Below are 15,827 nucleotides of genomic sequence, written 5' to 3' on the forward strand. Positions count from 1 at the left end.
GACACATTTTCCTGAATTTTAATTGTCCCCTTGGGTAAACAAAGAAATATACACATTAAAATTATTTTGAAAACTATATAATACCTTCAGCAAACTGCTCTATGGCAAAAGTACCACTGTTCTACATAAGGAACTATTTTTATTATTTAAAGCTCCCAGAAGCCAGCTCAATATAACAGTGTAACTAACTCAAGACAAATTCAACAAGCATTTTAACTTTTTCTTTCCTGTAAGTCTGTGGTTATTCCCATGATAGAAAGAAACTCTTTAACACTTGGTCTTCTTCAGCCTCCATGCACACCCTTTTTCTCAGGATCTTCACCCTGCAATCCTGCCCAGCTTCACTATAACTGCTGTGAAACAGTGGAGTGTCTTTGTGCTACCTTGCAGAGGCAAGTCAGGTTTGCCTGCAGCCATGATCCAACTCTCACCCCCTTAGAAATGTTACTACAAGTGTTTACTGCCACCCTCCAATTCAAATGATGCTACAGAACCGGTAGCTAAAAATCTACTTTGCATAATTGAAAGTTGGCCCTGGAAGGGAAGGCTAATAGAAAGGCATTTTATAAATCACTGTTTCCTGTCAGGGGCACCCCTAGCATTTGGGGTAGAATAGTCTTCCGATACATGGGACTGTCCTGCACATTACAGGAGATGTAGCATACTTGACTCTGCCCAGCAAGTGCCACCATGACAACAGTAGCACCCTCATACATTTTTCCACAACCCCACCAGAGTCTGTCACAATAAAGGAAATACCATTTCTTTTCAGACAGAAGATGACTGCCAGCGTTACATGCAGGAACAAGAACACAGCTCCCAGAATCACCAAGTGATTCCTCTTTTTTGCTGGATCTGGATATGGTTCTGAAAAACAAAATAAAATGAAACTGACTAAAGATAAAATTTTCTTTGGGAGGGACCAAGAGAATAATCATCTTTGAAGTTTAATTTAGGTTAGCATTTTCTTAAGTACCAAAAGTTCCCTTCTAGTGAGTGACTGGAATGGTGAAATACCTCAGATATGAACATGGGGGCAACATGGAAAACTGGAAGCAGCCCAGGTGTTGGACAGGTGCACCTCAGCTTAAGTTCTGCGGCTACTCACTAGTTTTGAGTTCTCCGGCAAAACATTTAACCAGTCTACAAAATGGAAATGATACTGAAATTTTTGTGAAGCTAAATGTTAATAAAATGCTTTTCACAGGGTGTGGCAGCTCAGTATTATATGATAGCCTTGATTGTTTCACTTCTTGCATTCCTTAATACAAAAGCTAGCAGTCTACTGCACATGGCAAAGATGCAGTGTGATGGCTAATTGGCACTCCCAAAAGAGCTCCTTCTTCCCCACATCTGTGGCCATGATTGTGGATCATGGTTTGCTTTTTTCCTCTCCACCATTTGAACACCCTGGGATAGCTAATCATTGGTACTTTTCACCAATCTCTCTATCTCCAGCCCTCTGCAGGAAGAAAAGCAGTCTTATGGCACATGATGCTCAGAGACTAACTCCTACCTCCCACCATTAGCCATGATTCGTGATTACCTAGTTCAAGTTTTAAAGCCACAATCATAGTCAGTCTTTCTCTAGTAGCTGGCAGTTTACAAAGTCTGTTAATAACTTTATGAGTTAGGTGTGCCAAGTATTAAAGAAAAAACCCCCAGGTGACAGATGAGAACACATATTTCAAAAAGTTAGGTGAGTTAACCCTAGGTCTTCCCACAAGTAAGTTGTTATAAAACAGCTTTTAAATGGCAGTGATTCACTAATGCAGCTCCTCCCAAAGTGATTCTTTAATTTTCTAAACTGCTTTTGTTCTTTTTGTTCTTAGGACTACCCTGGATTTTCTTTTCCTATTGTTTGCCTTTTCTATTCAATTTTTGGTTTGTTTTCTCTGAAGTACCAGAGCTTTACTGTCAACATCTAGTGGGGGTGAGGAGAGTGTGGTGAGAAGTGCCTCTGAGAAGACCTCTGGGTTTATATTAACATCATGCTCTCAAAGCTCACCTTCTCTAAAGGTCTGAGCCTCTCACCAGATTATATCCTGCCTTACCCACTTCTGTAGGAAAGTGAGATAAAAACATAGCTGATTCTGTGCAAACAAGAGTCTCAAATCATTTTCATACATTGAAGCCCATGTATTTCCAGGATGCTGTTGCCCAATAGGTTATAACTATGTAGGAAATGTGAAAAGCACAGAAGAAATCAAGTCGCTTGCCCAGGGGAATACAGATTTATGCACTAAGACGACTACCTTGGAGGAGACAGAACGGGCAGGAAGACACTCTCCCATCGGGAATAAGATAGAAAAGTACATCCTATTTGTTTCCTGCCACAGAAACTCTGGAAAGAAGCAAACAGCTGTGATGTACTCAGATCTGGATTTCTGAAACATGGCCTGAGTTGAGCCTTCCTCTCAGGTGCTCGCCCAGATTCCCCCAGCCACAAGACCATTTCTAACATGAAATGAGATTGCCTGTTTTACTATCCGTTTCCTGAAGAGTGTTAACTGTTTCTTACTTTTCTATGAGCCTCCAATGCCTAAAACATACAGCATATTGAATAAATACTTGCTTAATGTTTACTAAGTAGAAATATGACTTGGATGAATGGAGGTGAGGAAGCAGAATGCATTTTGTAAATGTAGTTCATTCATATAAATATAGTTTATTCATTCATTCAACAAACAATGAAAGTTTATGATGAGCAGGCATCAGGCTATGTACCAAGAGACAATACTACTAAAAAAAAAAAAGAGAGAGAGAGAGAGACAATACTAGGCACATTTTAATTGAGATGTTCAGAATATTACCTGGGATGACCAACTCAGCTGTGTTGTTTTCCTCATGACCTAATCTCCGAAAAGTGCAGTAGAAAATTTCGTCAGCTGTTGTGTTGATTCTCAGTGTGCTGGTCACATTGAAAAGCTTTTCCTCCCTCTTGGAACTGGTGATGCTGGTTTTGCCACTCAGGACTTGGTGATGGCTGCTTGTCCAGATGACTTCAGCTTCAGGGTAACCCTCAGCCTGACACGTTAGTTCATGTTCAGAGGTGACTGGATCCACAGAAATTGTGTGGTAGATTTTGTGGTATGGAGCTAGGTCATGAACAAAAAGAAGGCATGGCTTTCATTTAACACAGAACTAGACATGTGGCTTTTTGGTCTTGTCAACCTTAGATAGAATGCCAATCCAGGCTGTTCTCAGAGAAATAATCTTAAAGCTCAGATGTCTCAGCAGTGGAGACATGCCGGTAGTTTTGCCTCAACTCTTCCACTCATACTTGGGCCAAGTTTGGGCTTAAAGGAATACCTATCTTGCTATAAAAAGTATACGGCTATTTTTATTGAGCTTAAAGTAAAGATACAGATTGTTTTAAAAGTGAACTTTCAACTTTAAAACAGTAGTCTTTCTATCCAAATATAAATCATGTCTGTCCATTTATTCAAGTCTCTATATGTTTCTCAGTAAAGTTTTATAGTTTTTATAAAGGACCAAATTCTTAAATTTATTCCTGTATATTTTCCCTTTGTTGTTGTAAAGCTGTTTTCATAAACACAAACCTCTCCAGCTGTTCAGCCCTGTTTTCTTACATTTAATTTAATAAACAGAAATTCCATTTTGACATTCCACTCACTTTTTCAACTTTAAGTGAATGATCAGAAATTAGGAGTGAAAATAGTATTATGTCATTGTAAAAGTTGATACATGTTCCTGAATGATACGTTTTAAAGTTTAAGTGCATTTATAGGATTTTAGAATAGTTTTAGATTTACAGAAAAGTTGCAAAGATAGTATAGGGTACCCGTGTACCTCTCCCCCAACTTCACCTACTGTTACCACCTTACATTACCATGGTACTTTCGTCCTAACTAAGGAGCCAACACTAGAACAATACTGTTAACTAAATCTTATACTTTGTTCCATTTCACTAGATTTTCCCTACTGTCCTTTTGCTGTTCTAGGATTTCATCTAGAATGCTATATTATGATACTTATTTTTTAAACTTTTTAGCTGGTTATTTTAATAAATCATTTAACTTTGATTAAATTTTAGATCATTAATTCGGGATACTTTTAGGATTAAGATATCCAATGTACTGAATATTTTAGTAGATTAGTGCTCTTATATTGCTTAAGAGCTTTATTTCATGTTTATTCGTTACAACTATGTTAACATGTTATTATTCCGTTGGCATAATTTTTACTCCTAATAGTTTAGTGTTACCACTAATGGTATAAGAAGAAAATATTAGAACTTACACTCATATGTATTTTTATCATAACAATTAAGAAATAATCTAAGCTTAACAAATTTTACTGACACTGCCTCTCACTTCATGCACCTCATGAGAGTCTTAAAGGAATAGAGGAATTTTATAACACCAAAGGGAGGACAGTGACTTGTTTGAGATTATTATAGATATTCAGGTTCTCTTATCTAATTTTAACTAAACTAACCTGCTTACAAAATGAACAACTAATTAAAAGGTTTTCCACAAAGAAGATGAGCATTGAAGATATTACCAATAATTCAAGCAAAAACAAAAAGGAAAGGGCAGGAGTGATACTTCTTACCACAACTTTATGAAGTAAAACAAGTACCTAACTCTCTAGGACAAGGCATTGGTTAAAAAAACACTTCAAGATTGTCAAGATCACCCACTTTGGGTATTGACGAATTTCACCTGAGATACACTCTGCTTTGAAATATTAGCTGATGATAGTGAAGCATCATAATTAATAAGACATTGAAAATTATGTTTATTAAATTCTCATGTCATCTTTTTAAAATTGTATTTTTTATATTTATAGATTGTCCAATGTATTTTCTTATGAACCATATGAAATTGGTGGTGTTCAATTTCTTTTGCCTTTAAAACTGTTAATTTCTTATGACATAACCTATATACTAGCACAAATATATTCTTTATAAACACACACACACATAAACATATTAGTTTAACAAGCTTTCCTGATGGGATAGGTAACCAAAAACATTTGCAGATGACTGGTTTACTAGATCTGGAGTACACATGTGCTAATCCAGACCATGAAAAGTTAACAGTAGTTTTAAGTCAATACATTAATATAGCTCAATACACACTTTGGAGGTAAAAACACAGAAAATAAGAGTTTTCAAAGGATGTGAGGCCTCCGGTCGCGATGAGGTGGGGAACTAGGTCTTTCTCTGTGGTCTCCACAGGGGATTCAGACATCCTTTCGTCTTGGGAGATGCAAGACGAGCCTGCATTCAAGTCACTGCAGGGATATCCGGCCTTATTTCGAGTCAGGGCATCTTGGTAAAACCTGGCTGTTAAGGGCAGGCCTCAGAGCCAAATTGCTTGAGTTTAGAACTTGGCTTCATCACTTAATAGTTGAATGAACTTGGCAAATTACTTAAATTTCTTTGGATCTCAGTTTCCTCATCAGTGAAATGAGGAGTAACACCACATGTCACTGATTCTAAGATGTTACCTACTGAAAGATACACTCAGATTTCAGAGCTAGTAAAATGTGAAAAACATGCATTTTTAACATGATAAGCTCTGACTCCATAGAGTCATTTGAGGATTAAATGCAGTAATACAGGTTAAGTGCTTAGGGTGGGGCCTGGCCCTTAAGTACTACAGAATTACTGCTAGAGTTGTTCTTCCTTTTCTTACTGCTACCAAAGTGAACTCATGTGGTATTCTTTAGAAAGTACTGACAGCTCCTGACGAACAGCCTTGGAAATAAATTTTCATATATCGAAACTTGCTCAAGTTTCAAAAATTTTAGATTTATCCTATTTGAGGAAATACATCATTCATTCATTCAAGAAATATTTTTTACATGCTCCTGTCTTACTACTACTCTTATATGCCAAGTCCTAGGAAAACAGCAATGAATATAACAGACCAAAGTCTCTGTCTTTGTGGACTGTATGTTCTAGAAGAAGGAAAGAGATAGTAACAAAATACATAGGTCCATTTATGTGATATGTTACACGATATGGGGTCCAATGCTACAGAAAAAACTTAAACAAGACTGGTTGGTGAATATGGAGGAGAGATAGGGGTGGTAAAGCAGTTAATCCTTGGTCCATACAAACAAATTAGCTTTATCAGGATAACTACACATACTTTGTTCTTTCAGTTGTCTAATCCCATCTAAGTTCTTGAAAGTATAAATGGGCACTTCATTTTCCTGGCTATAGAGTTCAATGTTTAAGGAAAAAATAACATTTTCAACTGAAAAATCAAATGTCTGAGAATCTGGTATTTAAACAAAAATGAAAGGTGCACTAACACCTAAGTGGTAATAATAATTGAGTTAATCTAAAACTAAACTCAAATTTTAGTTTTGAAATGCTTCACCTTTAAAATCCCATGGTGACTGAACTCCCTGTGGGGAAGCTATGAGACCACATATTTGCAGTGATGGGAAGAGAAGCTCGACAGCTTTACTGGTGAAATTATTTGCATATGGAAATGACTGAGGAGTTATACTTCCCTGAGTTGTAAAGCTCATGTAAGCCAGCATGGCTTCAGTGCAATGAAAGCTTGGTGTCTGGCTTGCTTTTAGTGCAGCTCAACGTAACCTCCAAGACCACTGTGTGCAAATGACAATGAGATGTTCTGGGACTAGGATGCCAGTTTAGTAATTTACAATATGAAATGGAATGGTCAAACAAATCACATCCTCAAATCTGGCTGGTCATCTGTTTTGCTCCATCAAGGACCCCACCTTGGAAAAATTACCTGTGCTGAAAGGTTTTCTACTGTGTTAAACTACAGCAACTGCTACTGCTACTGCTAAGTCACTTCAGTGGTGTCCGACTCTGTGCGACCCCATTCCTGGGATTCTCCAGGCAAGAACACTGGAGTGGGTTGCCATTTCCTTCTCCAATGCATAAAAGTGAAAAGTGAAAGTGAAGTCGCTCAGTCATGTCTGACTCTTCGCGACCCCATGGACTGCAGCCTACCAGGCTCCTCCGTCCATGGGATTTTCCAGGCAAGAGTACTGGAGTGGGGTGCCAATGCCATCCACAAGGGACATTACAGAGCCCAGAAAAACTGGAAGAACAACTTTAGGACAGGGACAGCTTTCCCACTCTCTGCATACTCCCTACAGGCTGATGAGAGACTCTTCTTATGGAAGCAGAAGCTTATACTCTGTACTTCCTTCTAATCCACTTATGCCAGGCTGATACTCTTCCTACCCACCCAAGATCTAAAAATGCTGGCTGTTCATGGAGCTAAGTCTTGATAATTTCTTCAATACCTTGAAATATAGTATGCCTGATAACTGCTGATAGACTGAAGAAAACTTAAAAATCTTAACTTGGGATTCCATCAGCTTGTTTTTATAAATATCTGCTCTGGAGAAACATATGGTAAGATATAGTTAAATTAAATCTATTTCATAGGACAAGTGAGATTTTGACAACAGGAGCATTAACTGAGCCAAATTCAGAGGCCCAGCAATGCACCATGAAATAAGACACATTCCAATATAAATTTTATTTTGAGTGTATAATGATTAGTTACTCTTTTATGATAAATGTAAACTTTTCCTATTTATATTACAGACCTTCAGGTTGATGCTTAGGTCAGGAATAGAAACACCAAGGAATGACTATTTAACTCTAGTCACATATTAAAAGGTCACCATGTGAAAAAAAGAAGCAAGTAGATACTCTCAAAACTGTGACTATAGATGGCAGATTCCAACTCAATATCTGAAAGAAATTACCAAAGGCTATGGAAGGGAGGTCCAAATGACAAGGGTTTCATCACAGTAAGTATGTGAATAGAAGATCCTTTGTGGAGATTTCTGTGGGTGTTTGGACTAGCTGCTCTAGTCTGGGATTCTTTCAGGTCTCAATTTTGTGTATCATAACAGTGAAAGCCGAGGTGGTCAACTAAGGTGTTTTCCTTTATTTAGCTAGCTGTGCTGCTAAGTCACTTCAGTCGTGTCCGACTCTGTGTGACCCCATAGATGGCAGCCCACCAGGCTCCCCTGTCCCTGGGATTCTCCAGGCAAGAACACTGGAGTGGGTTGCCATTTCCTTCTCCAATGCATGAAAGTGAAAAGTGAAAGTGAGGTCGCTCAGTCGTGTCTGACCTTAGCGACCCCATATACTGCAGCCTACCAGGCTCCTCCCTCCACGGGATTTTCCAGTCAAGAGTACTGGAATGGGTTGCTATTTTCTTCTCCGTATTTAGCAGAAGAAACCCCAAATTTTGAACCCAAGTGCCCAGATATCATATTTATAGGTCAGTACCTAGGAATTGGACACTCACAGTTCTTCTTCAATGCTCCAACATATTATTGGCACAGATTTTTAAGATGAAAGTACGCCCAGTGAGCACAGTTCATACTCTCTTCATTTATTCAATACTTGACATGATTATTTTTTGCCTTCATAGATTGACTTCAAGTTTTTTTGAATGTGAACTTTACAGTGGGATTTGTTTTTAATATATATATCTTTACATTTGACATAGAGAGTTTCCAAGGAAGGAAAATCCTGGCAGACCTCATAAAACTGAGAAATAGGTACTAAATTAAAAAATTCCTGGAGGAACATGCAAATAGTGATTATTACCTTTGCATGCCATGGAAGATATAGTGGCAAAGGGAGGAGAGACATTTTTGTAGTTCATTGTATCCTCTTCCATAGTATGTGAATTATTTGCAAGTATGTGTATACATATTACGTTTATAATAATAAAAAAGTGAAGATTAGGAATTTTTAGGAAAACTGAATGTACTGTGAAATATGACTGTCATGTTTGGCTCTAGATCTCTGGGGACTATCAAATAGGATGTGCTCAAGCAATGCTCATTGGATGAGTGTGCGAATGAATGAATAACAGACTGCTGCTGTGGAAAGTGAAGCTGGACTTTCAAGAATGAAAAGTTCAACACTGAGATATGGTTTTAACAAAGGTTGTGCCTTATTAACTATAATAAATCTTACCATTGACTTTCAAAGTAATCCGCTTGTAGTCGGCACCGCCATAGCTGATCAAGCAACAGTAAACCCCTGCATCCTGCAATTTCACATCTGTTATCTGAAGTGCAGCCTTTCCCAAGGAGAGTTGGTCCTTCAACAGCTGGGCCCTCCCATGGTAGCTACTGTGCTGAACGTTCAGGTCTTCCTTCCCATTCACAAACTGAATAATTTTCTTATCCTCCATTTCCCAGTAAACAACTAACGCAAGCAGGTTTAATTGTTTGTCTACTGGAAATCTGCATTCCAACGTCACATTGCTGCCATATTCTACCACATACAGGTCCTTGGGAACTGTGATAGTAAATGCTGAAAAGAAAGATAACCAATCCTTAGAAGATGGAAAATTCCTCAAAAAATTTATAGAATGAGTCCAGGATTTACAGAAGCTTTATCTGGTCACTTACATGATAATTACACTTACGGACTTACTTCCCTGAAATGTTTATTTTATCCAGTGAGCTTGAGACATGTTTTGGGATGCTATATTTCATCCCAAGTTAGAATAATAAAATCAGCTAAACAAGTTGTCCCAAAATTCATAAACATACACTATTGTAGAACTATTAAATGGTAAAGGGGTACTTATAACCAGGAAGACTTTGTTTCATGTGGACATCCCCAGAACGTCCTTTGACTGGACATTTATTTGCCTTTTACATAGTCTAAATCATAGATTCCAATGGATCTCTCTATTTATTGCCCCAAACTCTTAATCAGTTGTCTGGCCAGAGGTAGATGAGTACAGAGATTTTGGGAGCATCTCAGGCTGATGCAGGTACTGTATTACCCTGACATTCCATGTATGCTACAATTCTTCCTTAGAATATACTTATTAGAAAAAACAGGTCATAGAGCAAGGTGGATAGAATGATCCTGTCCTTATTTAAAACAAATATGTGAAAGTATACACATAGGCCATTTCCCCAGATATTTTCAGTAATTATTCTTGGGAAATAGATAATGGATAATGAGTAACGGATGGGCTTCCCAGGTGGCACTAGTAGTAAAGAACCTGCCTGCAAATGCAGGAGATGTAAGAGACGCAAGTTCGATCCCTGGGTTGGGAAAATCCCCTGGAGGAGGACCTGAAAATCCACTCCAGTATTCTTGCCTGGAGAATCCCCATGGATAGAGCAACTTGGCGGGCTTCAGTCCATAGTGTTGCAAAGAATCGAGCATGACTAAAGCGACTTAGCATGCACACAATGAGCAATGGACATGGGTTAATTCTGTTTCCTTCAGTGTGTCCATACTCTTTGTATCTTTGCCCAGTGAAATAGATACATGAAATATGTTTCTCAATTATAATGAAGGAAGAATAGAAAGTCCTCTATATAAAAATTATATATCCATTTTAGTATTTCACTTTTGATCTTAAGATTAAAATATTTAAAATATAGAACCTAATGAAAGGATTTTGTGCCTTACCTTTCAGCAAACAACAGTAAGCCATGAATGTTAAGACACTATATATCCTCATCTTTCTGGAATGACCTAATTATGGAAAACAGAAAAAAGGAAACTCCTTTACTCAATAATTGAATACCCAGACATTATGGGACTTGGCAGTTCTAATTGAAACTGTCTACTGATAACCAGACAATGACTGATTTGTAAGTGTTAAAATGCAGCAGGGAATTTAGAAGCTCAATACCTTCACATAATATCCCATAGTCATATGAATCTAAATGAAAAAAAAAAAAGATACTATGATGAGACTTTAAAAATTTAACTACAAGGTCTGGAAAAAACTTGTACACACAAAAGAAACCAACATGAAAATATTGCACCAAAATCCTCTCAATTATCTTACGGGTTTTTTTCTGCAGTGTAACATCTCTAGAAATCTAAGCCTGCCCTATACAAAATTTCAAAGCAAGCAGAATCTGACTTCCATGTCTCCCACCCTTCAGTGCCTTTTCCCCCCAGCAGCTGAATACCTTCATCCTACTCTTCCAGATTATCATCCAAACCATGCCAGTTCTCGTCAAGGTGCCATCTTTCCAAATCTCCTCTTTTGTCCTTTGCTTATCCCAAATTATAAATTATATTATATTTCCTCACTAAACTGATTCCACTAGCAGCAGGCAGAGTGAGAAGGAGAAACCATTGGTTTCAACCACTTCATACTAAGATGTGGCTCACTCACAGCCTTCTTTCAGTGATATCTGCCTTGATTCTACTCTTCATCGTGTCATCCTGCTTGAAATTCTACCAATTCTTTAATTTAGCAAACATTAATTGAGTACCTTTTCTGTGCCAGGCACTATTTTAGGCATTAGAGATATAGCAGTGAACAGGAAAGAAAAATCACTCTTCTCTAGGAGCAAATATTCAGTAAAGGAGTAAATAGAGAAGATCTGCGCTATAGTTCAGCAAATCTGTTTACTTATTAACATTTTCTCATGCTATACATATATTTACACACTTTGATGAGAAAAGCCAGTTTTCCCCCTTAAGAGTCCCTGTGACCTTTGTGTACATACAAAAACTCACAATTGATCAATTAATCAATGCTACACATATGTAAGGCAGAAGATTTATGCCATACATATATAAATAGCTCTAAAAATCAGTAAGAAAACTACGCACAACCCAAAAGGAAAATGAACCAAAGGTTCTATTATACAGTTCAGAGAATAAGAAATACAAATGATATCTAAACAAAGGGAAGGACTCTCAATCTTACCAATGAAGAAAAGATAATAGTTTAAGACACGAGACATCATTTTTCACTTACTTGCTTGATTAAGATATTCCTAATATCTAGTGTTTATGAGGATATGAACAAATGGGTTTCCTTACCAACTACTGGTAGGAATGTGAAGTTATATAACCTGTTTTTTGGAGGGCAATTTGGTAATCTCCATTAAAATTTTAAATGTATATGCCATTTAGCTTTCACTTCCTCTCTAAGAAATATATCTTACAAAAACAAAAACACAAGCATATGACAACAGACATCAAAAGAGGTACTATCTGCTACTATCTAGTGGTAAAGGCCAGCGATGCTGTTAAACATCCTAGAGTGCCCATGACTACCCCTGCAGCAAAGATACATCTGGTCCCAAATGTCAACAATGACAAGGTTGAGAAACCTTGCAACCAGTGTGAGTATTTCAGTATATATTTTCCTTCCAGATTTTTCCCTATTAAGTTTTTAAAAACAACTAGACACATAACACCCACTTTTTTCATTTAATATTTTGATGAATATTTCCCATTTTGCCACACAGTATTTATAAGTATGTTATTTAGTGGCCCCATAATGTTTAATTTCCTGTTGTTACGTATAGTATTGTGTTTAGTTTTTAAAATAACGTAAGTATTTGTGTATTCAGCAAATATTTGTTAAGTGCCTACTGTGTACTAGGTCCCAGGCTAGGCCCTGAGGATAGATTTTCCCCAAGTAGAACTGCTGATCAAGGAGAAAGAACATTTTCCTAGTTCGTAACACATGTGGATAACTGGTGCCAGTTACACTGTGTCTTCACCTAGCACTTATTATATACATATATATACACACACATACGTATATGTATTCTAATTTAATTTAAAAAACAAGCAAAGAACTATTGAATAAAATAGAGGCACATTAAATCCACTCACGGATTTCAACTAATTTTTCCAGTGTTTATGACATTCCTTGATGGAGTTCCTATCTCTTGACGAATCTGTTTGAAAATTTCAGAGGTAATGAATGTTTACTGGAAGGTGAGGGATTAGATCTGATATTTACCTAAGTCCTCATTATACCTCCTCTTCCAGGGCTCCATTACCTTGGAGTACAGCTATTGTTAGTGAGGGAATAGTGGGGGAAGATAAGAGACCATGTAAATAGACATGGTCTTTGACCTCTAACAGTTACCTGGTGGCTCAGAAGGTAAAGTGTTTGCCTGCAATGTGGGAGACCTGAGTTTGATCCCTGATTCTGGAAGATCCCCTGGAGTATGAAATGGCAACCCACTCCAGTATTCTTGCCTGGAAAATCCCACGGATGGAGGAGCCTGGCGGCTACATACAGTACACTGGGTCGCAAGGAGATGGACATGACTGAGCAACTTCACTTTCTTTCTTTCTTGACCTCTAAATCACACATCAGGGCAGTTGGTCTAAGATAAGAACACTAACATCTTCTTCAGGTAAGAAACTCAGTATAACTAAATTCCCAGACAAGAACTGAGACATTCAAAGAGCAAGAAAAGGTGAACTAGGAAAGAAGTGATGGTTCATTCAGGATGGGGAAGCAGGTTTGTCCCTGGGGGAACCCAGTATACCAACATGGAACTGATACTACTTCTCTATCTCACTAAGGTAGGATAGACAGGACAAAAAGTCAGGGAAAATAACTCAAGTTTTCTTAAAAGCAAGGAGTGTCGTATTACCTGTTAGTTCAGGGTTTCCTTTGATTTTTATCTGATGTACATGAACTACAATTTGATTTTTTAAAATTCCTAGAGTTTGAAAATGTCTGCAAGCAAGGGGAAAACCTACTCAAATGACAGATCAAGACAGTTGACCTATTAAACCTCTGTGCTCACATTCAGTCTCTTTAGTTGTGTGCGACTCTTTGCAAGCCTATGTTGTCAAACTCTATTAAACTTGACTAAACCCTGTGCCCAGACTCCCTCCCTTCAGTCACACTGAGCTAGTCTACATTTCCCAGGTGTGGCTTCAGTTCCACAGTATTTCTGTGGCTTCCTTTAAGAACACACTCTAACTATTGTCCTGTAAACTCTGCCTACTCTATTCCCCTGGAAAAAAAAAAGTTGATTATTATTATTTTTTTAAAGAGCATCGCAGTTCTAATAAACTGCTGGGCAACTGTCAATATGAACTGGCACCTTTCTGGAAGGCAATTTTCAATCTGTATCAAAGGCTCTTAAAGCATTCAGACTTGGATTGGTAGTTTACTTGTAAGAGCTCCTCTGAAGGAAATAATAACCAATGTTCCAGCTTTTATAAGCAATGAAGGTGGGTGAATGGCTAAAATAGTGAACCTCTAAATAATCCTGATGTCCAGCATGAGGGGATTAATTTTGTTTGGTTATACAGCACCATGGAATGTAGCCATTAAAAAAAAAATCACATTTTTAGAAAGCAATTTAACCTGTAGAAACTCATCCACATTAAGCCCCCCCAAAAAACAAGGCGTAATAATGATATGACATTCCTATAAGACAAATCCAAACTCAACTGTGATATAGGCTAAGCTCAAAGTGTTAAGAAATGCTTTAACATTTTTTCCCTCAGGCCCCTCTTTCCCTCCTTCAGGACTCCTTTAGTCCTCAGAGCAGATAGAGCAAAGAGCTCCGGTTCGGGTATCCTGGCTGTTACAGCAGGAAGGGTCCTCAGGAGATGCTGCGGGTGTGAGGACTTACCCAGATCAGACTGCTAGTGAGCGGCTGAAGGTGTACTAGGACTCAGGTGTCCTGACCTCCAGCCCAGAAATTTCCCTCTGGACCCGTTTACCCACTTCAGGACCACAGTCATGAACGCACAGAAACATGTATGTACTTAAAAGATAAGCAAAACTAAATCCCGCCTAGCGAAAAGCTAAATTTGTTACTTATTCTTATTAATTTAAACAAGTAATCGGCTCTACAGCACCGAAACCATCACATGCTTTCCTCTACCCTTCTCCTCTCTCCATCCCAAAGAAAGGGTCTGTGTGGCAGTCCTGTTTTAAAGTGCCAAGCGAGTGAAGCAGCCAAAGAGACTGGCCAGTGAGCGAGAACGCTCCCTACCTGCCGGCGGGAGAGTCGCTGCTGGCGTGGAGACTTCGGCGCTGTGCTCCGGTCTGCCGGGGCCACCCGCAGCTATTGAGCTCGCGTGGGTGTTTCTCCGCCCACTTTCTGGCCCGCCCCGTAAGCGCCGAGGGGACTGGATTTTTCTTACCCTGACCCAAGTACGTGAGTTGGGAAATAAGCGCGTTTTCCATTCTTGGAAAAGATAGATAAAAGAAACCAAAAGTGAAACTTAAATCCGGCTTCCCGTAAATCAGCTTTTTAAAAGAAAAGTTTCAAAGATGAAAACAAATCATTACCTGATGTTTTAAACAGTATTTAGAAACAAACCAACATCGGAAATCATCACAGATGTCCGACATTGGTTTTACCTTAAGAATCCACACTCTAAATTCTGCCATGAGGTTTCCCCTTTCTGCTAAAAGCTCTTTTACAAGATGTCGGATCATCCTGACATAACTTGATCTACAACATAATGAAAGTAAAACGATATTTCCCTAATTACTCATTATACCTCCTCTTCCAGGCCCGTTGATTGGCGTTGATTTTTTATTTAGAAAGTAGGTGTATGCGTATGATTGGAAATGTATTTTTAAAACGTGGATTTTTGTCACTTCCTCAAAGTTCCTCGACATAGTGAAACCATAATTGCATTTGTCATTAAAATAACTTCCCATCAGGACTGATACCTTTTAAGAATGCTCTGGGGATCCTGCTATTTTGCTTCTTTGAGTTCCAGGTTAGGGTCGCACATTCTAGGTATGGGTTGAGAAAATCCTCTGGTAACTCCGTATCACTGGCTGAGGTCAAGCTGAAACCACGTGACTCACACTGAGGAGGCTGCAGGATTGTTTTAAGCACCACCGAACTTCTAGGTGCCTCTCTTTTGCTCTTTCCTTCTGGCTCTCTAGGGCGGTCTCACTGTCCTGTTCCTCCCTCCCTTCTTTCTTTTTATAATAATTTTAAATTGATAAATTGGACTCATCATTGTTTGCCTTTCCTGTTTATTCATCTCATCGGGCAATTCAAAATAGGGATAATGAATGAGTATTGAGATGTTCATTGTCATGGTTAGG

At 38.3% G+C, this 15,827-nt stretch overlaps 1 protein-coding gene across 5 annotated transcripts in view; it reads right to left on the reverse strand.

Moving 5' to 3' along the window:
* CD274 (CD274 molecule) overlaps nt 1–15,483 on the reverse strand; it is a 29,700-nt gene extending 14,217 nt beyond the window's left edge. For 2 of the 5 annotated variants that reach the window (XR_006338662.1, XM_043891383.1), the window contains exons 1-5: nt 14,752–14,912; nt 10,433–10,498; nt 8,969–9,310; nt 2,814–3,098; nt 760–867 (exon numbers count right to left, since the gene is read on the reverse strand). Coding sequence is in view for 4 of the 5 variants with exons in the window: in XM_043891383.1 (XP_043747318.1) it covers nt 760–867; nt 2,814–3,098; nt 8,969–9,310; nt 10,433–10,484 (787 nt within the window). In the remaining variant the exon portion in view is untranslated. Of the gene's footprint in view, nt 1–759; nt 868–2,813; nt 3,099–8,968; nt 9,311–10,432; nt 10,499–11,744; nt 11,778–14,751; nt 14,914–15,440 lie in introns of those variants that run through there. The other 3 variants (XM_043891382.1, XM_043891380.1, XM_043891381.1) reach the window with 3 other exon arrangements.
* Between the last annotated feature and the right edge of the window lie 344 nt (nt 15,484–15,827).

This window comes from Cervus elaphus, chromosome 29 (genome assembly GCF_910594005.1).
Source record: "Cervus elaphus chromosome 29, mCerEla1.1, whole genome shotgun sequence".
NCBI classification, from domain to species: domain Eukaryota; kingdom Metazoa; phylum Chordata; class Mammalia; order Artiodactyla; family Cervidae; genus Cervus; species Cervus elaphus.